Raw genomic sequence first — 26,136 nt, 5'->3', positions numbered from 1 at the left:
AAGGAGAATGGGCCACATGTTTAGTGACTGTATTTCATTTATTTGGCATTATTTACTGGTGGACACTAGCATGTGAGGCAAGTATGTTGTGATACACAAAGCTCTTCAGCCTACATCTTCAGGTCTTTTATTGTCTTTTAGTTTCCATGAGGTTTCTTGACGTCTTAAAGACATCGGTATGATTCATGCCAGTATTTCATTGGGCCTGTGCAACCAGAAAGAGAAATCAGACTGACTAGCAGAGGTTCAGTTTAAACACAATTTATTTTTCTGCTTAAATAATTACTTGGATCATCCAGTGTAGGCTATGTTGGTTTGTCATACATGTCGGTACCAGATTTATTATCAACAATGGATGCTTAGGGTGGATTCATATGAAAAAAAAACAAACAGAAATTCAATTTACACATGAACAGAAAGTCACATTTTTAATAACTGACAGTGATTTGTATGTGATTACAAAGATTTCGATTTGAGTGATGGGGCTAAAAATGAGATTCTCTGTTCTCATGTAAATAGAAGCAAATAAACAGGATAAAAATCATCAACGTAAAAGTCCCCTTTTAAAAACCACAGTAGAACTAAAGGTTTAAATATACACTTCTAGTATGCATGGATTTTTTTTCTTAATGTTAAACACACACACGCGCACACACAGATAAACGCACACACACACAGCGTTGCTAGCGGTCTAGAGCTAACAATGTGCTAGTCTGAAAGATGCATTGGACAGTGTCAGTACTTTCCTGTTGCATAAGAAGGATGCTGTACTATCTCGCCACTAGGATGTGGAGTGTCATTTCATTTGTAAAAAAAAAAGAAAAGAAAAGGAAATTAAATAAAAAACAAAACAGTTATAGATGACAGATGTTTGGGTTACTATGAGTGCTCACACAGACAGAAGTACCATCACACCCTCTCTAAGTTGTATTACAGTGCTTTGAATTAAGAGAAAGAAAGGAAAGCGTTAAAAATAAAGTGACATAACATGCAGCAAAATATCATTTCTCTGAAGAATGTCCCTCGGACAGAGCAGAGTAGCTGTTGTCTTTAAAGAAAATGTCCTCTGTTGAAAATCAAGCATCATTTTTTTTTCTCCATTCGTTTCATTCACATACAGCTTTTTTTGTTCCTTTTTATATTTGGGAAGAGCACGTCAGAAGACACACTCCAGGCTGCACGAAAAGTGTCGACCTCTCAATACAAATGCACTGGCTCTGCAAAGCTTCATCAACTCAAATCAGTGCATAAACAATCTGTGAAGCTACCAATTCTTTTTTTTTTAAAGATTTTATACAGTGTCATTTATGTACAACAAAAACACCCAGGTACTATTATATCTCCTTTGTTTTGTTTTATAAAAGAACCACATGGTGCACCCCAATACCGTGAGTGCAGGAGGAAAAAATAAAGCCATACAAGGCGAGTGTCTGAGAGAGTGAAGTCTTTTCCCTCGCTGTTTGTGCCGTCTTTGGTCACAGACGCCTTTCATTTGCCAAAGATTAAAGAAGTTTCCAGCTCACGTCCATGCGTGTCCTTCGGTGTTGTTTTCCAACAGTGAGTGAGTTTGGTGACATGCTCATGCGAAATCAAAGAAAAGTAACGTGTTGTCTTGCTGAAAACCATGCGTTGTAAAGCGAAAGCTTCAGACACGTGTTGGCTCCCGGTTTCATTGGCTCCGGTCTGTTTTTCCTCCCAGGGTCATGTGTGGGGGTCACAGGTGGATGTCCATGGACCTGAGTGTAAAGGAAAGTTTATACTTCAGATTGGTTGTTGTATAAAAAAAGTACTTTTCTGCTTTAGGATTGCAGTTTTAAATATCTTTTTTTGTCTTTCTTGGCCTCGATTGTAATTGTGTTTTTAATTAATTCTCCTGTTTATATGTTTTATTTATTCACTGCACCACCTTGTGGTACAAATTGGAATTACATGAAAGTACCACCTGACACTAGTTCATCTCCAGTATCTGTTCAACACAGTACAAAGAGATTTTGGACATGAAGTCATAAACAATTGTTTGTTCATATCATTTTGATAGCTTTAGTTAACTCTGGAACGTAACAGAAAGTGTCCTACAAAACCTCGCAAGTGATTCGTTTTCATCTTTGTTTACATACAACATAAGGTGATATTTTTTTAAATACTAACTAGAACATAAAACTCACATTTAGATGTCAACTAGCAACTTAAATTATTGCTAGCTTTTAAATCCTTGCAAATATTCTTGTTAATAAGGATCTGCATGGTGCGCTTGACTGTAATGCCTGGGAGTACAACAGCACTGACAATTTTATTCCAGTTGAAAAACTCAGTTGTCTTCCTGATTACATCAGAGTTAAAAGGTAGATGGCTTCATACTCAGCATACAGACATCTGAGTGGTCTTAACTCTAAATTTCAGAATTAAAGTCTTCAGCTAAACATGTCTTTATATACCATACTTTATATTAAGCAAAAAATAGTATATTCTTATTGTATTTACAGAAAACACACATAATTAATCTTTATGGTCTATAGGTGAATATTTGGTAACTTATGGGAGTTTTTAGTGTCTTTATGAGTGGCCTCTTACCAGTTGTAGTTGAGAGCTCTACTGTTAAGAATGACTCTTCCTCCCTGGTTTCTTGTTGGCACCGTCTCCAGGCTTGGCAGAAGGAGATTAAGAAAAGCAGCGAGATTCAGCACAAGACAGGAACAAAAAAAAAAGCAAAACAAAAAGAGAGAGAGAGAGAAAGGAAATATCAGTACTAAACTCAGGCAAGGCATTATCGGTGAGTGTTAATGAAGCACAGTTTGGTTCATCTTCTACATCAGGCAGCATGCTGGAGGAAAGATGAGTTTAAGGAGTGAAAAAATGTTAAAATTACTACATCTGTACATTTGCAAATGAAAGCACACATGCTTAATAGAGAGAATAACGACATTCTATATTAGTTGAATCACTTGATATTAGTAGTTCTCAGACTCGGTCTAGTCTCAACCTAGAGGCTGTAGCTGCTACTGAGGAAACACACACTGCAACCACTGCAAACTGTATTCAGACAGTAAGGTTGCTGTTATGAAATTGTTCTAAACTGCACAGCATTTCATAAACTCACACTCAATTTTTCAAACAGGAAACAGCAAACAAAACCTGAATGTCAAAATAAAGTTTAAGTTGCATGAACATCACAATTTAGTCATTACATTTGACACTTCTGTCATTTTACCATTTTGTATGGATAAACCAATCTTAGCCAAGATCTTCATCTTCTGTTTTTACATGCGTAAACTGATGTGTATTTATAAATCTACTTGAGGTCCCCAGTGACGATGTGGCCATGGCATTTTATCTTTGCTCACCTGCCTCTTGCTTCTCCTGACCAACCTGCTTTGCCCAAATTTTAGCTGGACTTTTAAGTGCTGTTTTTTTTTTTTTTTTTTTTTTAAATCACAAATGCTTTTCTGGTCTTAATCGCAGATCAACTGTGCTTCAGGTTCAACTCATAGGACACTTGGGGCAAGAAGGGCCTTGAACCTGAACTAAAACTTATGCTGATGCTTCTAGACAATTTTACAACAAAACCCTGAACATTAACCACTCTGGACCATGTTATCTGTTCAGCAGAAGTTGCCATGGTGATCTAGCCAGGCTAAACATACCTCACTAACCCATTAATCGCGCTTTGTAGTACACCTCCCCTCACTGGAATGCAGTTTACTTTGGTTTATGGCTGCCTTAATGCTGTCAGAATGTGTGTCCTCTGCTCATCTAAAAGGTGATTAAGAGTTTACATTGATTGATTAAGAGTTTACACAAAGCTACAGCTTCATGCAGACACCTCAGCTCACTAAGTCAGGCAGTTTGTTTCGACAGCAACCTCAGCTTTCACTCTTTGAGGCTCCTCCTTGTGGCCGTGTCGGGATCGCTTCCCCTTCTTCTTGCCCTTCCCCCCCGTGGCTCTTGCTGCCGCTCCTGATGAAGAAGCAGTGTCAGCTCCACCTGAGGCTACACCACCACCAACACCTCCCCCACCAGCAGCAGCAGCAGGTTCTTCTGCTGCAATAAATTCGCCTTCACTTTGCCTCCTTTCCTCTGAGCTGAACACTCTGCGTACAACCTTTCTGATCACCTGCAGGGGAAGAAGCATGTTAGCAGGAGGAGGGTGGGGGAGTTGAGAGAAGTGATGCAAAAAAGGATGAGGGAGATATGTAGAGGTGTCGTGTAAAAGTCAATGGGATGGTATGTGATAGGTTTGGTTCATGCATCTAAGAGGTTGTCGGCATCATTGTGACAATGAGGTCCAATCTGAATTCCCCTCCTTGGCCCAAACCCTCAGTTTTGAAGGGTACTGGTCATCTAATCCCTCTAGTCTGTACATGGACAGCAAACTGGAGGGTGAGATAACCAATCAATCACAAACCAAGGGCGTATGGCCAAAGGGGAAACAAATCGAGCTCACATAACAGATTTGTGCCTTCCATGGTTCATCGTTTTCCCTATTAAATTTTACTGTGGCTGTACATGGCATATACATGTGGTGTAAGACAAGAAAAGCAATGGAGGAGAAAGACTGGTTACTTTTCTGGTGACCAGATTCCCATCTTCATCTATGAACTGCTCCTCTGTCACAGAGTCTCCAGGAATGTTTCTGGCCTCCTCTCCCTGGGGTGAAAGTTTTTATTTGGATGGAAAAGTGAGAAAGAAATGAGGAAGGTAAAGGTGCAGGTAGGGTTAGCTCCAAGACTGTTATTCATCAAATAAATAAAGAAGCATTTCCAAACAGCCCACAAATCACAATGGATGCAAAACCAGGGTATTTGCCCTAGAACATATTTATCATATAAAGTGGAAAGGTGAGTATTTAGATCGGCAGGTTTATTAAATAATGTAATGTAATACTGCATCCTGCTGTCGCAACACGTCCAAACTTCAAAACCGCAGCAAAAGCACTGGAAACACCAAATGCTGTTTAAAAGACATTTATAATATAGAAATACGGAAAGAATACAATAAAAGTGTTTCTTTTAAACAAAGCTTCAGAAGGATGTGTCCATAGATGGAAAAATAAAAGTTCAGGCGAAACCCCGTTCAAAAACCATACAAATGCATCTTATTATCACCTCAAAATGAACCTTGATAGAGCCAGAGATTGTAACAAAACAATAAAGAATATAGAATATAACTGGTATCTACTGGTGTCGAGCCAGTTCGGCCTTTTGTGGAGGGTGTGAAGAGGTTGTGTTGAATGCTGAATGATGGCTGGAGTACTTTCAGTGGAAACAGGATGCACCAGAGCTCAATTTTCATTGTCACAGCAAAGTCTGTGAATACTGTACATGTTATATTCTTGCTTTAGTTTAGTTTTTTTATTCCTATTAAATTTATAAGATCTTCAAGCAGACTTTTTCCACTTTGGAAATGTGTTCCAACATGGGCAGCGTTTCAATTAGGCAAAAATCGCCACAGTTTATTTAATTTCAGCTATCCTAAGTAAATATATGCTGCTTTAATCTTGTTAATTTGTATCAAAGCTTCACTTAGGGCTTTATGAATCTATTTTCTGATTTTTATTTTATTTTTTTACACTAAGCAATTAACTGATGACTCCCTGGAAACACTTAGCACTTAGCATCAATAATTAAAATATCTATTAGTTGCTTCTAGCTGAAAAGAAGCTTAAATCAAAGGCCACCTTTTCTTCCCCCCTCAGAAGAAGTTTGGCACATTCCTTTTATTCGGTAAATTAAATATATATGGTAAAGCACAACCAACAATCCACCAGCCAGGTAGAAGAGCACAAGCAAGGCAAGCAAGCAATTAGAACTTAATACTATAGCAAAGCTAAACGTATAAACAGCTGTAGTCAAGTTTCTATTTCAATTTAGAGAAAATTTAGAACTCCTCTTTGGGTCATATGTTAATCTAAAAAAATGTCTCTTTGTTTCCTCGCACATATCCCGTCTCCAGTTATCTTTTAAAGTTACTATAGCTGCACACACATTCCACTCCATGTTAACAAACTTGCACAAAAACACTGTTACTGTCATGCTCAGCACACATAGCAAATAGCTTCTGTTCAGTCTCTCTGGTATCACTCTTCTTCACACGCTATCGGTCCACTGCACTCTGCTTCAACATGTCTCTGCACACCAGGCCTAACAGACCTTGAGTACAACCCGTCTGCGTATCACCCTGGTAGTGACAGTGGTCTCCTCATCAGAGTCGGACTCCTTCTCTCTAACACTCTCCTGATGAAGGCAGCCCAGCAGCAGAGTAATGTCAACGAGGCCAGAGTGTGTGGGATTCATATGGAAAGTTAACATATGACAGAAGAATTGGGCTAATCTCAGAGGTTAAATATTTTAAGCCCACATAACAACAGAAGGAGAATAATATAATATACAGTTAAAGACTTTTTCAAGGCTTCAAGACAAGATTCTCTGTGAAGGACCGATTCCCACCTGGACTTTGTGCTGGGACCTGTTGCCTCCGTCCTTGTCTCCTCTGCTTGGTCCCGCTGTGCTGCTGTCCTCCTGGGATTCCTTCCTCCTGGGCACCTTTTCCATCCCTTCCCTGGCTGCTTCAGTCTGACCTCCATTCTGTTTGCTGGTCTGAACCTGGGGCTCCTCTAGCGAATCAGCTAGACTGTCGGGGCTGGACGAGTTAAAGAGATTTAGGACAATACACCTGGGAGCAGAAAGACGTGACAATGAATTTCAAATAAAATCAAGTCCTACCTGCCCTTCTCAGAGCCCGGGCTGGGGCCAGGGGCTGCTGACTCCCCGATTGCGCCAGACGTCTCACTGCTCCTGCCTGGAACTGAATAAATGTCTTTTTCTGCTTTCCGTACTTGCTCAAGGATGGCATTCACAAGCTCCTCTGACACCTCCTCTTCCTCCATGCCCTCTTCCAGCTTTAAATCCTCCAGCAGACTCTGCAACCTCTCCTGCGTCATTTCCTCCTCCTCTTCTTCCTCCACTCCATTTCCAAGACCAGTGTCTGCGGTAGCCTTCTCTTTTACGGCCCCTCCCTGACTCTCCAAAACAAGATGGTCTCCTGCTTTTACTTCTTCTGTCTCCTTTCCTGATTGCTCTACCAACCGTCTGTCATTATCTGGCCTCTCTACACACACCAATCCTGTTTTTTCTTCAGTAAACATCTCAGTTTCTGTATCTTCAGGCCCAGCAATAGGTAGCTCTGTGGCAGTGGAGCCTGGACCCGGGGCCACTGTGAGGGGGTCGCTGCTGGAGGTGCTGGTGGTCTGAGTGAGAGAGAGGTCGCTAGGTCTAGTAAGCATGGACTTGTTATGGGACTCTACTAAAGGATCGCCCTCGCTAAAGAAGTCGTCTGAGCGCAGTGGGGTTGGGGGCACGTAGTTGAGGTCTGAGGGGGTTTGGAGCTCCAGATCTATATTGTCGTAGCCTGGGTGGATTGTAGGAGTACAGGATTAGAGGATACGAGGATTGAAGAGGGGGTAAAGATAAAAAAAAAGGGGTTGGAAGAGGGAGGGAAGGAGAAGTAAAGTGATGGAGGTGATGAAATGAGAAACATTTGAAACATTTAAGGGTAGCATCTGTTCAAAAGTCACAAGTGTAAGTGATTAAGGAGCAGAATAAGATGTAAACACAACTTTACATATTATAAAGTTATTTGTCGGTTTACACCCAGTGGTAACTTCCTGGGAACTGCACCTCTAGATTCTGCTTGTGGTATTTGTGCATTTGGTGGGTGAATTTTAGTATTCAGAAATATATTAAATTGAAATAAGAAAAAAAATACGTAATGCCATTACCTTTAAAGACTATGGAGGCAAAGTATTACATCCGTATTTAATCTCAAATCACATACACATAGAGCAGACATGGAGCAATATTTACAGTGGAATTTGCCGGCTGAATGGGAGCCGCTGCTCCTTTAAGCTATAATTTAATCTTTGTGAACTGCTCAGAAACACATCTGGCTCTTTAGATGCTACACACACCTATACACATCTACAAAGGTCACAGTGTGCTTTCAGCTGATTTCTTGCGACATAATTTTACAACTACGAATTTAATTAGGACATACAGTTTGGAAATAAAAAGGATAAACACCCACATTGTTGTTAAGAGAGGCCTGCCCTTCATGTCTCTTCTGAAAAAAAAACAGGCCATTCATCAGGTGTTCAGCTACTTTAAATGCACGATGTGTTGAGGATAGTTTGCACAATTGGTGTCCAGAGTGAGTTCATTAATCTACTTCTTCACTTAGAGGAAACATCTCTCCTGCTTTGTACATCATGCCATCTAAGACAGATATTTCTACACTTTTGTGGCTCTGGCTGCATTTCTCTCCGAATGTGTTGTGCCAGTACTGGATTGCTTCTTGCAGAACAAACCAGAGTTCAAACCAGACTCTGGAATTTATTCCTGTGGATAAATGATAACGCTATTCCAGTTGTACTCGATCTGTAATATATACGAACATCAGAATTGTTGTGTTTAAATTTTGTTCTGCCGCCTCTAGAAGTAGAAAAATAATCAATAATTTCAAGTACTTTTAAATGACTTTTGAACCAGCCCTACCGAGTAGACATGACCACATCAAAAAGTGGTGGAAACAGAAATACACAAAATATAAAAATAAAACCAAAAACCTGGCATATACTGTTTATGTAGCCTAAAATTGGCACTTGAGTTTTCTTTTTAAACCTACGTAGCCTTAGACCCAGCCTCACTCAAATAAATGCAACATTAGTGAAGTTAGTGAGGCAGGAGACTTTAAAACAAGCTGGACTTCATTTTCAGTAATTAGGTCAGTTTATGAGCAAAAGCTTGAGAAGAGTTCAGGTAGCTTAGTTGTGCTGGTTCAAACAAAAGGCAGTGAGAAGCACACAGGCCTCTAAATGTAAACCTCAGGAACTGAACGATCTTGCCTGAAGTAAGGAGGAACACCAGGAGGGAGGGGAGAGGATGGGGGAGATGGGGGAGGTGGAGATAGAGGATGGCGATTTTGAGGTGGAGAAGAGGATGAAGAGCAAGGACAGAGAGGAGGTGTAGAAGAGGGAGGAAGTAAAGGTGGAGAGGAAGCACATATTAAAGATGGGGAAGGAGAAGAAGGGACAGTAGTAGCTGATAAGGTGCGAGGAGAGGCACAAGGGAGAGAAGACTCAGCAGATGTAGGAGAGGCAGAATGAGGAGGCGGTAAAAGGTGAAGAGTTGGGAGTGAGGAAGAAAGAGGAGGAAGGGGCTTGGAGAGGGCCGAGGGCGGAAAGTGAGGAGAGAAGAAAGAAGGGCAGCTAAAAGGACTTTGAGGGGAGGAGGGAAGAGGAGGGGAATAAGGCAGAGTGAAGAAGTGAGGGAGAACAGGGGCCACAGGCAGGAGGTAAACAGGAGGTGTGGAAGGGGGAGATGGGAAGAAAAAGACAGAGGAGGAAGAGAAAGTGTTGATATGTGTGGTTTGAACGGGTGGAGCGGAAGAAGAAAGGGAGGTGGTGTGCAGAGGGGAAGGCTGAGGCATTTGAGGACTTCTAAGACGTTTTGGAGCTGTTGCAATTAGCAAGGTTCACAAGACAGAACAAAAGGCACAGAACAAATGTTAGACAAAAACTGGTTAGAAGACAGAACAAGGCATGTAAAAATAAAACAGGTCAAACACACTGACAATGAAGTGAAAATGTGACTGATGAAGGCTTAAAATCTACGAAGCTGCAGAAGCGAAGAGATTGAGCGTAGGACTCATCGGGTTGCTCATCTCAGCTGATAAGCAAGAAGAGGCACCATAGTCAGCAGGAGTATCATCTCTTTGGACCCTTCACCCCAGGGTAGTCAAATAATTTCAATAATTTTATCATTTTTTTGCTGGAAAACTGAGATTTTACAGTCTAGGTTTAAAGAGGAGGAGATGTTTATGAAAAGAGAAAGGGCAAATGCTTGGAAATACTAAAAGTCTAGACTCTATAAATTCCAAGTTCTAATACTAAAGTATGCGGTTTTGTGACCCTGTCCATAAAACCTGCATGTGCTGTTCTGTAGATCGCTCCATGAAAGTCCCATCCTTACCATGTGCACTTGTGCCTCTGTGATGCGCACTGAATCTCCTCCAGTCTATCATAAAAATGAGTCTATCTCAAATCATTTAGGCAAAATGACTAAAGTTGCATCTCTCCTCACCAAATCAGATGAGGAGAGATGGTGATTTTGTTATTTCTTCCTTTTTAATCCACTATTTGCTGGTGAAACATGGCTTCCTCGAAGTTCCCCCATCAGAACTCGTCATCCTTCTAAGACATCTAAAGGATGCCTGATCCTGTTCCCCAGGATCAATCTCACATCTGTGGTGAATCTTTTAATGTGAGCGGCCGACGCATTGCCAGCATTTATGCGTGTGCGTGGTGCAGTATGTCTTAATTACCTTGTGGTTGTGTCATATTTTTGGGGGGAGGCAAATACATTAGCTACTCAAGTTTTTCCTGTTCTTTGTACATTCATACCTGCTCTTTTGTCTCTAGATTGTTGGTGAAACACTCTCATCACCAATGATGTTAAACTCAAAAGGTCATGTAGGCTCAATCTGCAAGTTTGAGGTTCATGCTGAAATCACAGTCAGCGGTCAGAACGACTTTCATGGAGCGATCTAAAAATGGCAGCCAGTTGAAAGCGGTCTGGTGGTGCACAAGGACGGGATGTCGAAATCTGATTAAATTCAGATCAAGTATGGTTTCTGGACAAAGTTGCAGAACCTGATAACACCTCACATCAGATTTCTTACTAAAAGGAAATTACACAGTATGTCACAATGTTTAGACTGTTTCATGGAAAAAGATCCTGAATGTTTCACATCGAAAAGTTCAGAAGAAAGGCCATGATTCACATTTGCCAAACCAAACAATAACTTCTCCACCTTACAGTGATTTTTTAAGACTTGATAGTCTTTAAGGTTTGGTTTGGCAAATGTACACTGGGTTAAATGAGCTTTACTGTTAAGAGACTCCCCTGGAGCACTTCTATGCCATGGATAAGAGCGTCTGAAATGGGCCTTGACAGCAATTAGCTCTCAGTGTCATCCAGCTTGCGCAGAGGCTGACAAGAGCGATCTTAAACTCTCACCAAAGAGCTGTAAGATTGCTATGTTCCTCCACAACCTGTAGAAAGCTGTTAGTAATGACAGACTGTGCTGTTCTAGTCTTATTCTACTCAACTGCAAGGGTGGGAGCAGAAGCTATGACTGGATCCTGAAGCTGCTGAGGTTAGCAAAAGGTAGCCATTGGTGGGAAGTAGCTGATTAGTGCTGCTCAGTAGACAAGGGCATTTGCTGTGGAAATTAGTCACTCAGAAGCAAGAGGAAGAGGAGGATGAAGAGGCAGGGAGTCTGCTGGTCTCAAAGCAGAGGAAGCTACAGTGGAGCGTAGAGGCTGGAGGCTCGGAGGAACCAGGAGATGACAGGTATCACACATAGCTAACAGCAGTGACACAGAAGCATTAGTATACACTGTACACTTTGAAAAAAGGCGTTTCATTTTCAACTCATCTGTGAGTGCCGTGTGGAACAGAGCACATCCAGATCAAAATGTGCAAGTCATCAAAAAAAAAAAACCACTTCTGGATGTGTTGAAAAGGCTTCGCCCATTTAAAGAGTGTTAGAAGTGTATTAATGTGAGTCAACAACAACACAGCAGGCAGCCCTTCACACAAAGCCATAGCCATGCATTTTGTTAATCTACTTAAGTCGGTTCCCCAAGAAATCATCTTTGCAAAAAGATCACCTCAGCTCTGTTGTTATTCAAGGTAACAGCCGATCCTTGTGTTAAGATGACTTCAAGAAAACCTAATTAGACAGACTGGAAATGAGACCATTTCAGAATTTTGTTTTAAAGTGCCAAAGCAGACTCTAAACTCGTCTACTGAATCCAGAGAAGAGCTTATTTGGCTTTACTTAGTGCGTGTTATCTGCTTTTTTTCTTGAAGAAGTAAAGAACAGTAGTGGAAAGATTAATTTTATTCCATTCATAGCAATGGTTCTGTAAAATCCATGGTAAAAAGTTGGCATTGGATTTGGCGGCAGAAGTTAATAATTAGTCATCATTACTCATGTTCCTTAAATAAAAACTGGCAGTCGGTTAATAGAGCTGCAGTAATAGCCAGGGACAAAAGACAGGCTAGAGAAATAAAAAAGCATTATTACTGCTGAATATAATTGTGCTGTTTAATATTGTTATTGACTTTTACATGCTTCTCTTTTCAGTCCTTTGATACTATGTGGCGGTTGTTGAGTTGTCAAACGGATTGGGTGTCTTGAGCCTGCAGTGCTGCTCCCCGTATCCATCCCTTGACTCTACCCCTGTTTTATGAAGCTTATGCTTAGGTTCAATAAGGAAGATCTGTAATCACTCATCTGCATTCCTGGGTGTTCAGCTTTTTTTCTGTTTACATGTTTATGCTTTCCCACACTGTCAATCTCAGTACTGACCATCATTTCTCTAGTTCGATCATTTTCTTGTCATCCTACCTTTTAGACTCTCTTTCATGCAACCCACCACCTCCCCATCTCCACCGCAGTCAGAGCTCTATTTAAGCCTTAGTCTTCATCTTCACTACCATCAGTGTCTAGACTCCAGGGGGTCCTGTCCTAAATCCATCACCGCTGGGATTTTCTTCTGCTATGATGGGTCATCAGAGTCTAATCACCAAATACATGAATTTCTCCATCTCAATAAATCATGTTAAATTCTTCCAAGTAATCTCTCCTTATTGAAATTTAGTTATCTAAAGATATATTAACAGTGTGTTTTAACTGTGGAAAACAGTCAAATTTATATAAAAAATAAAGCATTTTCATTTGAAATGTATTTGAGAACATATCTGCAATGTGAGGAGGGAAACAGCACATTGTGGTAAAAGTTCTGAAATGGCCTTCAATGTGTCTGTCAGAGTCACAAACTGCTGCCATACTTCATTTTCATACAAGAGGAAAGAGAGAAATACAGAAGAGGGAGAGAAAAGGGTCTGCCATAGTGCTTAAAGCAAGCATGCCATTGTTAAAAATTGGTTGTTATGATTATGTTTTCATGTTTTCTCATGTCATGGCTGTGTTTAATTAATAAAAACACACATAAACATAACTATTGTTAAACCAAATTACAAAGCAGTGCCCTGCCCCATCTGAAAAAATCATTTCAAGATTTCAAGAAAATGCATTTATCAGCGGGGACAGAGGCGGCATTCATTTCCTTCATCATGCTTTTGTACATCTGACAAAAACAATGAAACATACTAAAAGTTTCATGCACCCAAAAATGGTACAGAGTTTCCTGCGCTTAATTAAAATCAATAATATGGGAACGAATTTCTATCAATCTGTCACTTGTCATTACAGTTCCAAAGACTGAGTGCTATGAACGAATTGCACTGGCCTGTGTTGGTGAACGAACAAGCTGACTGCTCAATAAACACGGCTCCAGTGCGTTTACTACCTGACGGTCCATTATCTGACATGAACTCAATGAACCTGCTGGAGCGTTCATTCACTTTGGTCATTAACTTCCACAGTTTAGTCAAGCCTGATTGGTTCAATATTTATTTACGCAGTCATGTCCGACTGCCTCTGGCTGAGAGAGGTGGTGAAGAAGGGTGAAGGGATAGACTGAGAGATAGACTGAGTTCAGCTAGGGTGGGCTACACTTTACCATCGGACTGATCCGGGAATACTGCGTTATCATCGGCAAAGCAGCGTGTGCCTGAAATGTTACCGTAGTCAAATATGGGCCCTTCCAGCAAAGTCACAATATCCAACCGATTGATCTTAGTCAGCACCGCGGTTAAAGCATCCGCTGGGGAGGAGAGAGACAGGAATTGATTCATAAGGTGATGTTGTGGCATCGCAAACATTGATAATGTCCTTTTATTGATTCGTTTTATCATAAACCAGCAACTGAAATATATATGAGTATGAAATACAGCAGCCATATCTACTTCTGTACTTACTTGTGGCATTTTTACCGTCCCTGTGCACCCATTTCTTTAGGAGCATGAAGCTCTGTGCCGTCAGGGAATTGGGGTTTTCCACTCTGATCAAGTTGATCTCATCCACAGAGAAATCCAGCTCCCTGGCCAGCTCTGTAACAGCAGCATATAGATAGCTGAATTGCAGGGCTGGAGTTCCACAACAGGACATTTCTGCAGCACCATTATTGACCACCAAAGTTACATGTTTTGTTTTATCTGATCTTTCAGCCATCCATTCCCATGAGAGAAATTCAAACATGTTGAGGATGTTGAGTGCCATTAATTATATTTTTTTTTAAAATTGAGCTATTGCTCTCTTTCTTGTTCTCTCTTTTTAACCAGTCAGCATTCAAGCTATGCACAACATCATCCATGTCAAGCTGACACAACGTGTTGTTGGCTTTCTGGAGAACTGCCTGCAAGCATGATGCCACTGCCATTCCCAGCATTTACACTTGTGGTATGAATGTGGGTGGTGTGCTTCTGTTGCTCTGCAGTTTTGCTGCACCTGATGCCATCAGTGCCATGCATCGCTTCCTTCTTTTTTGTAAAGTTAAATCATTGTGAGACAATAGCTGATCATTTCACTTTATCACTATTTACTGGCATGCATGCCAAAGCCTGCTCAAACGTGACTGGAACTCATACTACAAACAGAAAGCAGACAGAAAACGTGTCCCTAGCTTCCAGATCTGGCATGTTCATATGAAGATATCTGTTTATAGAGATTGCTCTCCAGTTGATAAATCTGACAGTATCATGCCTAACAAAGGGAAATGTGTAGAAATGCAAAAACAAATGCAGCAACAGTATTTAGCTAGAAAATGCGTGTGGCGAAAGTGGCATTTTGAATTAGTTTTCATGTTTGCACCACTTACATCTGATCTGGGCCCATGTTACAGGTTACACTTGATTGCCTACAAAGCAGGAGGTGAGGGATGTGCTGATGCACTGATTAAACTGCAGCACCGAAATGAATTACTGCCAAACAATGTGTCAGACACAGTCTGCAGCTAATGAAGGACTAGAATCACGACTCTAAATCTAAACCCACGAGAAACTAATGTTCAGCAGGTCTGATGGTTCACTGCAGCTCTGCAATTGGAACACACATTAAATATGGATTAGATTCCTTCTCTCAGCTGGGCACTCATTCAGCGGACATACGTTTGCAGTGCATTCACAGCCAGTCGTACAAATGCTGGTAGGCGTGGGGAAAGTGCTGCAGTGCAGGCGGCCGCAGGGGCCACGCCCTAATCGCTGCTCAAGTAAAATATACACCTGCTATTCCTCTAAAGATACACTCAAATATAAAGATGTATCAAAGCTTTATGCTCCTTAAAATCAATGAAGCTTTTATTGCTTTATATATTTTCTTCACCGTTTCAAATCCTAGTATCTCCTACATGTATTCAGCAGTTAAGTATCTTCAAAATTTGAAAAACATCCAAACATGAGAAGTTTTTTAGTTATTTTTTGTTATATGCTATGTACCGATGATGCTGTAGTATTATGTGGCTATAAATATCACTGCAGTACTGCTCAGTTGAGACATTTTTACAGTATACGTCCACCAGGTGGCAACAAACCCTTAAAAACTGACACATAAGAGTCCGTTTCAGTCCAGATCATTCCTTCAGCCTTAAAAATTCTCACATTTTATGATAATCATTTTTCTTACATCACTTTGTGGTTCTGTTTGGCTTAATTTTTACACAATGTGAAAGTAAACAAACAAACAAACAAACAAAAAACGGAGATGTGTTCAAACTCACCAGTCCAACTGAGTCCAAGGTGGTCAGCTACTATCGCCATGCGGAGGTCTGTTCTCTCACAGGGACTGTGAGGGCCTGTGCGAGGAAGCAAGGAAGGGTAGGGTACAAACAGTTAGTGTTATGTAATGACAGAAATTTCCAAATGAATCACATGTGGTTCTCAGTGAGAGACACACACAGAGACTCAGAGAATGTAATGAAAGAAACAGATTGGGATTGTGAACTTTAAGTTTGTCTGTTTTGGACCTTTCACCTTGATGTAACCTGCTAAATAACTACTTAATGAACATTTGTTTTTAATGCAGTGTTTATATTAAACCAAACAAAGAAAGACCAACTTTAGCTCACTGTCCCATGTCCCACTTATAAGAAAAAAAGAGATTTTCTGGCCTGACAAACCTCAACGTTCTGTTAAGAAACTAAATGCTTATTTAGGATTTTTTCTGCTCTTTTGATGAAAACTGGATGAGAAGGAATCCAATACTATCTGTCTGTTTGGTATTAATTTACTCAAAGTCCATGGTTTACTTAGCTTAACACAAAACCTACCACAATTGCTGAAGCTCTCCAATGAGATGTTTTAAGGGCTATATTCTACAGCTTTTTCATTTCATTTCCAGACCTTGTGTGGGCCTCCACATCATCTGTACCCAGGGATGGGAAACATTTGCACAGTTTTGATTATGCAACCATTAAAAGAAGTAACTCTAATGATATCTACATTTAAAAAGAAGTATTAAAACGTACAACTATAATGAAGCATTAATTGATTACATTTTGATCAGTTCTTTAAAATATGACAACTGACCAATTAGATGCACCCTTCATTCCAACCCGTCGTGGCAGATGGCTCCTCCTCACTGAGCCTGCTTCTACTCTGAGGTTTCTTTCTGGCAAAAGGGAGTTTTACCTTCCCACTGTTGCCAAATGCTTTTTCATAGGGGGTCGGCTGATTGTTGGGATTTTCTCTGTATTGCTGTAGAGTCTTTACCTTACTATGCAAAGTGCATTGAGGCAAATTCAACTTTGAACCAATCAAATTTCTTTTTGCGAGGACAGAAGACGCTCCTTGCTGGCCATTAGAAGGAATGCAGGTGTCAAGCCCTTCCACACTGACAATACTTTGCAGACCTGTTCTTTTATATTAAATCTATTTTCTTTAGTTCAGTGTGCTAAATATTAGGTCTTAATGTAACGGAATCATTATATTAACTACTTTTAGGCTTACGGGTGGCTGATAACATCAAGGGGAATCAAAGATTTGAGAATCTGTGAGGCCAGAAAAATCGTCAATGACATTTTTACACTAATAAGTTTGATATTTAGTAGTATTAGTTTCTGTAATTAGAGTTCAGAGTATCACATAACTAACCACAAACAATCTACCATCAAGCAACATTCCCACTCACTGATAAAAACAATTCATAGCTTAAACTTGAAATCAAAAGCAATCTAGCTACGACAAAGTGCCAGTGGCTGACTACACTGACATGCCCTTGTGTAGCTGTCATTCAAGTGATTGTCAAGTTCAGCCGATGTATTGTTTTCACAGTGATTTCACAGAGCAAAAGTACCACCAAACATATCTACAAACCAGGCAAGCAGATCAAAACAAACACACCTTCATATTTCCCCAAAACATTCTCGATCTCAGACACATCTAGAGTGGAGGTGAGTGCTGTGGTGTTGTGTCATGTGGGTAGGTGGAAAGCTAACTTTGTCTTATTGTGAAAGAAATGTACACTCACAAACTTAGCCTCCCAGAAGTGCTTTTGCAACCATTTATGACAACTAAAAGGTGCTTCCTGATACTGAAATTTAATCGCTTGTACCGGTTTCTATCCAAAGACCTTGCTTTTATAAAGCTCTGTCCACCAGAACAGTACTTCTATGATGTTATTAAGTGATATCCTGTTTCCTAAAATAACTAAAACCTTAAATTATGTGAAAGTCTTCTGCTCTACCGACAGATTCTCCATGTTGTAGCCTCTATCTGAACAAATCAGACAGCACAGGACACATAAAAAGAATGACAGGAAGAAGAAATGACGGCTACATTACAAAGTCACATCACAAGCACCCACAACAGCTGCATGCATCTCATAGAGAGAAGGGTAAAGTATAACAAGTTTTTAGAAAGAGTTTACAAACTAGTCTCGTTCTCCGTGACAGGAGCGGGGATTGGTTGATCAACCTGACTCCCTTCCTCCTTCTGCTCTTGCTCCTTCCCTCCAAGTGTCCGCCTACTTTTCCTCATGCTCCTCCTCATCCTCTCACTGCTGGCCTGCTCAACCTCAGCTCTCACATCTATAGGAGATGATGTTGATGTAGTGGTGCTGGTGGAGGTGGAGGTAGAGGTGCGTGAAGGGCAGGAACTTCTAGAAGCTCTAGATGGTTGTGACAAGGAAGTGTTCCTGGTAATGCTGAGGCTGCAGCTCTCTTCGTCCTCAGTGGGCAGTGTTTTCCCCTCTAACTTTGCTTCAGCCTCCTTGGAAATGGTTTTGACCAAAGACTTGACTATCTGGCTACTGACAGACTTTGCTTTAAAACATTTTGACACTGAGCTGTTCTTTTTCCCCATCTCTTTTGTTGTACTTCTACTGGCGGTTTTTATCAAAATGGGTTTGCTTTTAGTTAGCTGCTTACCATCCCTGGCAGAGTTATTGCTCCTACCCCTAACTGTAGATTTAGTACTGACCTGCTTCTGCTCTTGCAAATAAGAAGGGTATTTAATGGCTTTTAATACTGGAATTTTCGACCTTGGTAATAAAGTCTTAAAAGGATCTAATCGTTCCCTGATTTTAAGTAGTCCATGTTTCCTAAGTAGGACTTTATCATTTTTTTGTGACTTGTCTTTCGTCACTGGCTGACTATGACTGCATAGTTTTTGGCAGGGTACCCTCAGCGGTAACCTGGACTTGAATATCTGGCTTTTGACCTTTTTGGCTTCAGTGTTTATTATTGCTACATTAGAAAAACCCCTGCCTTCACTTCTGCTTTCATCTAACTGGCTGAAGGAAGCTTCGATCCTGCTGACCTCTTGCAGAGTGGATCTTAAAGACGACAACACATTGTACATGACACTGCCAGTCTGAAAGACATCTGAATGGTACTCGGGGATATTGCTACTGATATTGTCGCTCGATGTTTGCAAACTTCTAATCTGTTGCGAAGGTGCAGAAGAATAATCTGTGCTTTGGTAAACTGTGTTTTGAAACTCCGAGGTACATGCCAAATTATCCGTCTGTTTCGACTTATCTGGAGTAATGTTTGATGCACAAAAATTAAAATAATCTGTGTAATTTGATGTTACATGGTAAAAACTATCTACATTTGCCCCTGAGGTTTTGTCTTTACAATGATCAAAGGTGCTTGGTGTTCCACTTTTAGCAGTGCTATTTGAGGCACTGGATGTTTTATCAGATGACAGGTTGAATTCAGTTCTAAAAGTGGAGAATTTAGGCTTGGTGTTACAGGATGAGTTTGTGCATGTGCTATAACTGCTAGCCTGATTTGATATTTCTAGTTGGACAGTAGTAGTCTGAATGGGTACATGGGGGACTGAGAAGGTATTTGTGGGTTCCTGAATATAAAACTGCTCCCTCCCATCTACTTCAGTGTCCCTGACCCTGTACCTGCCCGCTGCGTAATAATGCTCACCAATCTGAAAAAACTGGAGCCTCTCCTCCACCATGTCCCTCTTGCTCATGTCAATCGCCCCACTGCGTGTCATCTCAAACATCTTCCCTTCATGGAAGGGGAATGGATTTGGCTCGCTCGTCGGCGTGCTATCATCCGTTGGAGTTCGGGCTGGGGTAGTGTCTGGTGTTGTGGCCTGGGACTGGTCGTCAACTGCCAGTCCAAAAGGCTTAGGCTCACCATTGTTTCCCCGTGTCCCTCCCATATCAACGACTTCTTCTCCACCTTTACTGGGCCAAGGGTCAAAGTCCAGCCCTTTGGTGGCAACAGTCTTAAAAGGAGAATTAAACTCCTCTTCTATCTTATAACTAAAGTAAGTGTCTGAAAACCCCTCTTTATCTGAATGTTTTTGTTCCTGACTTGTAGCTCCATCTTTACTAACACCATCAGTCTTTCCACCATTTGAGGGTATCTCTTTGCCAATAATATCCTTTTGACATTCCTCTGGGGTTTTTTCCTCTTCAATAACCTCCAGTTTAGTCTGGGGAAAAGAGCGATCAGAGGACCTAAATGTATCTGTTGCCCAGACATCTCTCCGGCTGTCTGGAAGACCAAACAGCCGTAAGTCTGCCTGCTCACACAGGCCATCATCCTCATCTTGGAGTTCATATCCATCGAGGGAGTCTATTTCTGTCGCATCAGTGTCATGAGAAAATTCAGCCGTGGTAGCAATTGAACAGTCTGTAATTGACTGGTCATTTCCATTTTGTTCACATTCATAGTCCTCTCCTTTGCCATTTGAAACTTTTGAACCATTACTAGAACCATTAGTGCCATTGGTGCCACCATTGGGCCCATTTCCATTTTTGTCATGTTTTTTGGATTTAGATGCCTTTTCCTTCTCTTTCTTTTTGTCCTCCTCCTCAGAAACTTTAGAAGTGAATTTCTTGCAAGGAATGGGTTGGAAGATTGATTCATCATCCTCTTCATCAGCATTTGACTGACTGTCATCTGCCCCAGGGGGCACTGGGGATGGGGGCTGTATTCGTATAATTGGCTCGATCAGGAAATGCTTGTCATGTTCTTCCTGCAAATTCACCTCCATCATTTCCGTCTCGGTCTCGGAAGAAGCACAGGAACCTTTTCTCTCTGGGTCTGACATTTCTGAACTTGAGTCCAGAGGAGGAGGGGGAGGGAACTCAATATATGCAATACCTTTGTCTTTTGATGCTTGTTGCTTCTCCTGTCCTGTTATTTCGTCATGCATGCCAGTGACTCTTTCATGTTGGTTTAAATTGCTGACGCTCAACTCGTGTTGATTATCAGTTTTTATTTCTTCCTTATTGGCATTAGCTATGTCTGCTTGGGTAGAGTAAATACTGGTTTTACTTTCTGGTAGGGCCTCTTTAAAAGAGAAAACCTTGCCCTGGTCATCTCCCTCTGATTCCTCAGATACCTCCATGATGGGGCTTGGTTTCCCTGGCAAGAATCCCATAAAGCCATCAGGGGTCCTGCATGTGAGATCATAGCTGACCTCCTCCGAGCTGGGAGTCTCTGGTGTAATGGGACTTTTTCCCGAGCTGTCAATGAAAGAAACCTGCTCTAGTGTGTCATCATCTGGGCTTATGGGGCTTAGGGCTAAGTTTGATTTTTGTTTGACATTGTACAGTGCTCCTTTAGCTTCCCTCTCTGCCTGTCTACCCACCTGAACGCCAACATAAACAGGTAATGTTTTTATGCCTTTGAAGTTCTCTCTGGTTGTTGTAGCAGCTGGAGGTGTAATGGCTTTCTCCAACATTTCTATGGGGCTAGGAAGGTTATTGGAATTTGAATCTTTGGGTGCATTATCAAGAATTTCAAAGGTTAGATCTGTTTTGGCTGGGACTGTCTCATGACTTTGTACTTTGGTTTTAGGTAGTGTTGGTATCTGTGAGGGTCTAGTTATTGTTGGTTTCTTAGTGAGGTCATTATCTAAAGAGAGGGATGTATTTCTAACAGGAATTTGAGATTCTGTCTTTTTTCTAAGATTTTTATTTAGTGTTTCCTCTGCATCCTTTTTGAATAGCTCAGTTATAATTTCTTTGGAAGCACTTTCACTTTTTGTAACTTGTTGGTATTTTTTACTGTCAGTGGCTTTTTCTGGAATTTTAGCACTGTCAGGAATTATAGGTGATTGAGCTTTCTGACTTTTATTGCTTTCTTTAATTGCCTGAGTTGCACTGGATGGACTAGCCTTCCCTTTAGTGCCTACTTTGTCTGTCTTTGTTTCAATGATTTGTACAGAGGCATCTGGGATGTTTTTGTTAGGTGGCTTGTCTAGTTTGGGGACTTTTGGGCATGCTGATATCAAACCAGGTTTACTTCCATTTGTGTCCTTCTCAGCATCCTTTTTTGGGCTTACTTCTTCTGAAGTTTCAGATGCTTTAGACACTTTTCCTCCTGCAAAAAACTGATAAACGGGAAGTTTGCTCTCCTGCAATTTCTTTATTGACGGTTTTGGCTGTACTGGAGGAGGAATTTTGGCTGGACTAGACTGACTTTGACTAACTTTTTGAGCCTCCGATTCAAACTTCTTTCTCACTTCACTCACTTTGGATGTTGATTTTACATGAGCAGGAGAGGAGGGTTCAGACACACAGGACTTTGTCTGTTGTTTGATTTTATCCTCACTAGTATGAGAGAGAACAGTTTTCTGTGGGCTGCTTGGTAGACTAGAGCTTTTCTTTTCAGCTGCTGTGGTGCTGCCAAACATTTTACCAACTGAAGGCTCCCTGAGTTTGCTTTTACTGAACACCTCTTCTGCTTTGGGTTTCTGCTGGGTTTTCTCTGGACTGCTGCTGGGTGAGCTAGGCCAGGACCTGGGATCCTTGAGCTCTCGCTTTATAGGCTTTTTCTCAGGAGACTGAAGCTCATCATTGAGCTTTTCCGTTTTATCACGGAAGAACTGTGAGACCTCACTGAGTTTTTCTTCAGCTTCCTTTACAGTTTGGTCCACCCTATCCTCATAAAGTAACTTATCCCTGCTCCTGTCATGTTTATCCTCTGTAAAACGCATCCAAACTGCATGTTTAGGGCTGCCCTGTTCTGTGGAGTAATGGAGCACTGTTACCTTATCAAACTGAGATGGATCATCCCTGTGCAGGAATTTAGCAGATTTAGGAGACCCATCTTTTGATGACTTTGAGACAAACTCTCTTTTGGGGCTTCCTTGCTGTTGACTTGCACCCTCAGTGCTACGGCTACTACTTTCTTCAGTACCCAGGTGGCGGATTTTGTCACAAACCAGTGCTGAATCCTCTGTGTCAGAGTGGCTCAGTGATGCCGCATCAAGTTTTTCAGAGAGAAGCATTTTCTCAGCAAACCTGTACGACTCGCCTCGGATCTCTGATAGCTCATCATCACAGTATTCTATGGACTGCTGGCTCAACAATTTAAGTGCTTTATATGAATCATCTGCTATGAGTTGAGCAGAACTCGGACGACTGTCTTCTTCCTGTGACACCGGCGTATTAACACGAGATGTTTCCAGAAAGGTGGGCAGGGATTCTTCAACAGCAAGCTCCTCTTCTTCTTGTTGGGCTTCATCATAATCAGTCAGTTCCTTTATCCCCCGATCACCTTTGTAAACATAAAGCTCGGGGTGTTTCTTGGTTTCCCTGATAATGACCTCAGTCGGTTCTGCAGTGCTGTGGCCCTTCTCAATATGAACCTCAATTATCCTTTCAACTTTGGGTTTGGATTTAACATCTCTGTCAAGAAATCTAGGAGTGAGCTCATCACCTTTGACAGAATCCTGGCTAGCTTTGTGTTCAAAAAGACCTGCGAAATCTTTAGATGGATCCCTACCTGACTGGAAAGCTTTCATGATATCTCTAACTGACATTGCCTCCTCTATCATCTCTGCACCATCAGTCAGTTGGGGCTTATGATAAACCATTCTGGTAGTAGTAGTAATGTGGGTTTCCTCTTTAAGACACATGCTTTTCATTGAGTCATCTTCGGGCATTTTCATCTGTAGGGCTTTGCTGGAGCTTGCTGAAATTGCTTCAGGTGGTTCTATGGCAGGGAGAGCAGTTGCAGCCTCTTCCATTAGTCCAGGCTCACAAAGCTCATCAGGCTGCTCATAGCTCCTAATATGGACTACTTCAGTCCTGGTCTCTGTTACGCAGGGGGGGATAGGGGAATCTGTGAATAAAGGCTTAGGTCCTGTGCTCTCTGCACTTTGGGGAGCAGAGGGTGTCTTTTCACTCCTGGTCTCAAACCCACTGTCTGACAGAGGACTCTTATCCTGCTCATGAGACAGATCCTCTGGCGATTCCAATATAGTGTCCGACCCTTGATATGACTCAGCAAGTTTGCTTAGGTCCTTCTCTGAGGGAGATCTGAGCATGCCTGAAACTGGTGGAGGCATTTTGAGTTTGTGCTCCTGTATTGACATGGATGGCTTGAGAACACGTTTCTGTTTCTCTTCCCCATCTCTTTTTGCCTCTTCCTCATACTTACATTTCAGCTCTGCCATTTTTGAGAGAGAGCTAGCACCGATATCATTTGTTAAAAAGTCTACTACTTTAGCCAAGTCTAACTCTTTGCTTGACTGGTGCTTAAGTAAAAGTGTGTGTTCATCAAAAGGAGGGTAATAGTCTGAGATGGCACTTCTTTGTGCCTCTTCAATCTCATCTTTGGAAAATTCTTCCCATTCGTCCTCTGAGGCTCTTTCTTTAGCTTCACTAATGATATCTTTCTGTAATATCTCACTGACTTTGACTAAATCTTCTTTTACTTTCTCCACCAGAGTATATGGCTCCTCTTCCTCTAACTTAGTCTCTTTGGGAGTGCCAGTATGTGAAGTTTGGACAGTTTTAGCTGCAGTCTGTGTGTCTGTCTGCAGAATAGCTGTCATCCTAATCAGATCTTGTTTCATGTCTGCTACATCTTTCAATATCTCCTGGTTAGAAGCTGCAGTCGGGTGGATGATGGGTGGTGTGATAAATGGAGGGGATTTTAACTGGGAATTTATTTTTGTTGTAGTAACACAGGAAGACAAAGAGGAAGATAGAGATAATGAGGTGCGAGAGGAGTCGGGAAGAGCCATCTTAAGAGACCCAGGTCCTGGTTTGGCAGGGGTCTCTGGGATGACATTAACCAGTGAATAGACAGGCACAGTCATTGTATTAGACGAAACTGCCGTGTTTGGGGAGGCAGCTACAGATCTCAGAGAACCATAAGCAGAGCTTGCTGTTGCAGATCTACGCGAGGACGACAGTGACTTAAGAGTACCGTAGCCTGAGACAGAGTACGAGTCTATAGCCTCATTTATGGCTGCGCTGACACCAGAGGTTGCTGCCTGGGTGGTGGCCTGGATCCTCTCTTGAAGGCTGCTACTTCTCTCTGAAATAAGGCGTGAAGAAGGGGAGGATGGAGTGGACGAAGAGGATGGATATTTTACAGGTGAGACAGATCCATTCATCATGGACAATTCTGAAGAAGCAATGGTTGTTTGGCCAGTGGAAGAGAGAGATGAGATGGATGTCCTCCCTCCACGGGATGAGAGTGTTGAGTCTACAGAGGTTTTCAAAGAGGACAGACTGGAGATGCTTTTAACAGAAGACAGGGTATGCGCCCCTGCATCTGTCACAACTGTGGACCCAAGGGCAGTTTTAAAAGGTAGATTAGAACTGTACATGCTGTACGATGTCTTTGGTGATGCTGTAGAAGGAACAGGAGCTGGAGACCTTTCTGGTATATAACCATTGGGCATTGAGTGAAGTGGAGAAGTCCTTGATGTATATGCTGAAGCAAGACTTTTGATAGAAGCTGGATCAGTGGCAGGTTTGCATGGACTTCCAGAGGACACAAGGCTGGTAGATCCCTGGACAGGGTACTGACCCTGCTGGACTACAGTTTTAATGGGTGAGGGCATAGTCCTGTAAGAACGGATGGGGGATGAGGACGCTATGTCACTGGCAGATTTGACTGGGGATGACAGGGTAAGCGCTGGTGGAACTTTTATAGTTGTGGGACATGCAGCTGATGGGGCTGAGAGGGGCCAAGTAGATTTCAGTGGAGAAGCAGCTGGTGAGGCTGCCGGTGAATCGGTAGAGATGAGGGCACCCCCCATTCCGACGGGCCTTGTTTGGCCAGGGACGGTAATAGGAGCAGTCGACCATGGTGGGCAAGGTCTGGTTGGAAAGATAGGTTTGTGAGGGTAACCAGCAGGCAATGCTCTTGTTGCTGCGCTTCGTTCAACTGCTGTTTCTTCAGGTGAATTCATAGAAACAATGATGAAGAAGGAATGGCAAAAAAATAACAACAAAAATGCAGAACAGTAAAGATAAACAGAAAATCATGTTGGGGAAGGTAAAGGAGAAAAAAATGTGAAAGAAGAGGAGATCAGAGGAGGAAGAGTTGGTCAGTAAAACAGTCCTAGTATTAAATAAGGAACAATAACAGTTACATGAGGTAAGAAATTTAATTACAGACTAAAGATGGCGTAAAAAAAACAAACAGTTGTGTTCCTGTGTGATTTCTGTTTGGCAGATGAATCAAAAAACAGCAAAAACAACAGAAGAAATAAACAGAAGAGAGCACACACAGCAGCAAAGTAAATTTCCAAAGACAATGGCGTAGACCAACAACTGACAACAGAAAAAATGGCAAGACAAATGCACCAGGATAAGCACAAAAACAACTTCTCTCTTTGGACTTTAGAAACTCTAATATCAACATTTGGGTACTGGCTCTAATTTCAATCCGCTTTT

At 41.6% G+C, this 26,136-nt stretch overlaps 1 protein-coding gene across 8 annotated transcripts in view; it reads right to left on the bottom strand.

The window, feature by feature from the left end:
- Positions 1 to 245: 245 nt before the first annotated feature.
- The window catches only part of ank3b (ankyrin 3b), a 126,902-nt gene continuing 101,011 nt past the window's right edge, over positions 246 to 26,136 (bottom strand). For 2 of the 8 annotated variants that reach the window (XM_086304281.1, XM_086304276.1), the window contains 11 exons: positions 19,400 to 25,633; positions 15,740 to 15,814; positions 13,944 to 14,075; positions 13,646 to 13,789; positions 6,720 to 7,404; positions 6,444 to 6,636; positions 6,147 to 6,230; positions 4,561 to 4,644; positions 3,860 to 4,111; positions 2,572 to 2,643; positions 246 to 1,736 (listed from right to left, as the gene is read on the bottom strand). In XM_086304281.1, coding sequence (XP_086160407.1) covers positions 2,596 to 2,643; positions 3,860 to 4,111; positions 4,561 to 4,644; positions 6,147 to 6,230; positions 6,444 to 6,636; positions 6,720 to 7,404; positions 13,646 to 13,789; positions 13,944 to 14,075; positions 15,740 to 15,814; positions 19,400 to 25,633 — 7,931 coding nt within the window. In that variant the 3' untranslated portion in view covers positions 246 to 1,736; positions 2,572 to 2,595. Of the gene's footprint in view, positions 1,737 to 2,571; positions 2,644 to 3,829; positions 4,112 to 4,560; positions 4,645 to 6,146; positions 6,231 to 6,443; positions 6,637 to 6,719; positions 7,405 to 13,645; positions 13,790 to 13,943; positions 14,076 to 15,739; positions 15,815 to 19,399; positions 25,634 to 26,136 lie in introns of those variants that run through there. The other 6 variants (XM_086304279.1, XM_086304280.1, XM_086304277.1 and 3 more) reach the window with 4 other exon arrangements.

The sequence above is a fragment of the Aulonocara sp. 'chitande type north' Nkhata Bay genome, linkage group LG8 (assembly GCF_057382095.1).
Source record: "Aulonocara sp. 'chitande type north' Nkhata Bay isolate Kocher_YH1m ecotype deep benthic linkage group LG8, A_spYH_male_GT1.1, whole genome shotgun sequence".
Classification (NCBI taxonomy): Eukaryota; Metazoa; Chordata; class Actinopteri; order Cichliformes; family Cichlidae; genus Aulonocara; species Aulonocara sp. 'chitande type north' Nkhata Bay.
The sequence above is the reverse complement of the archived record's forward strand: the minus strand, read 5'-3'. Positions and strand labels throughout refer to the sequence as shown.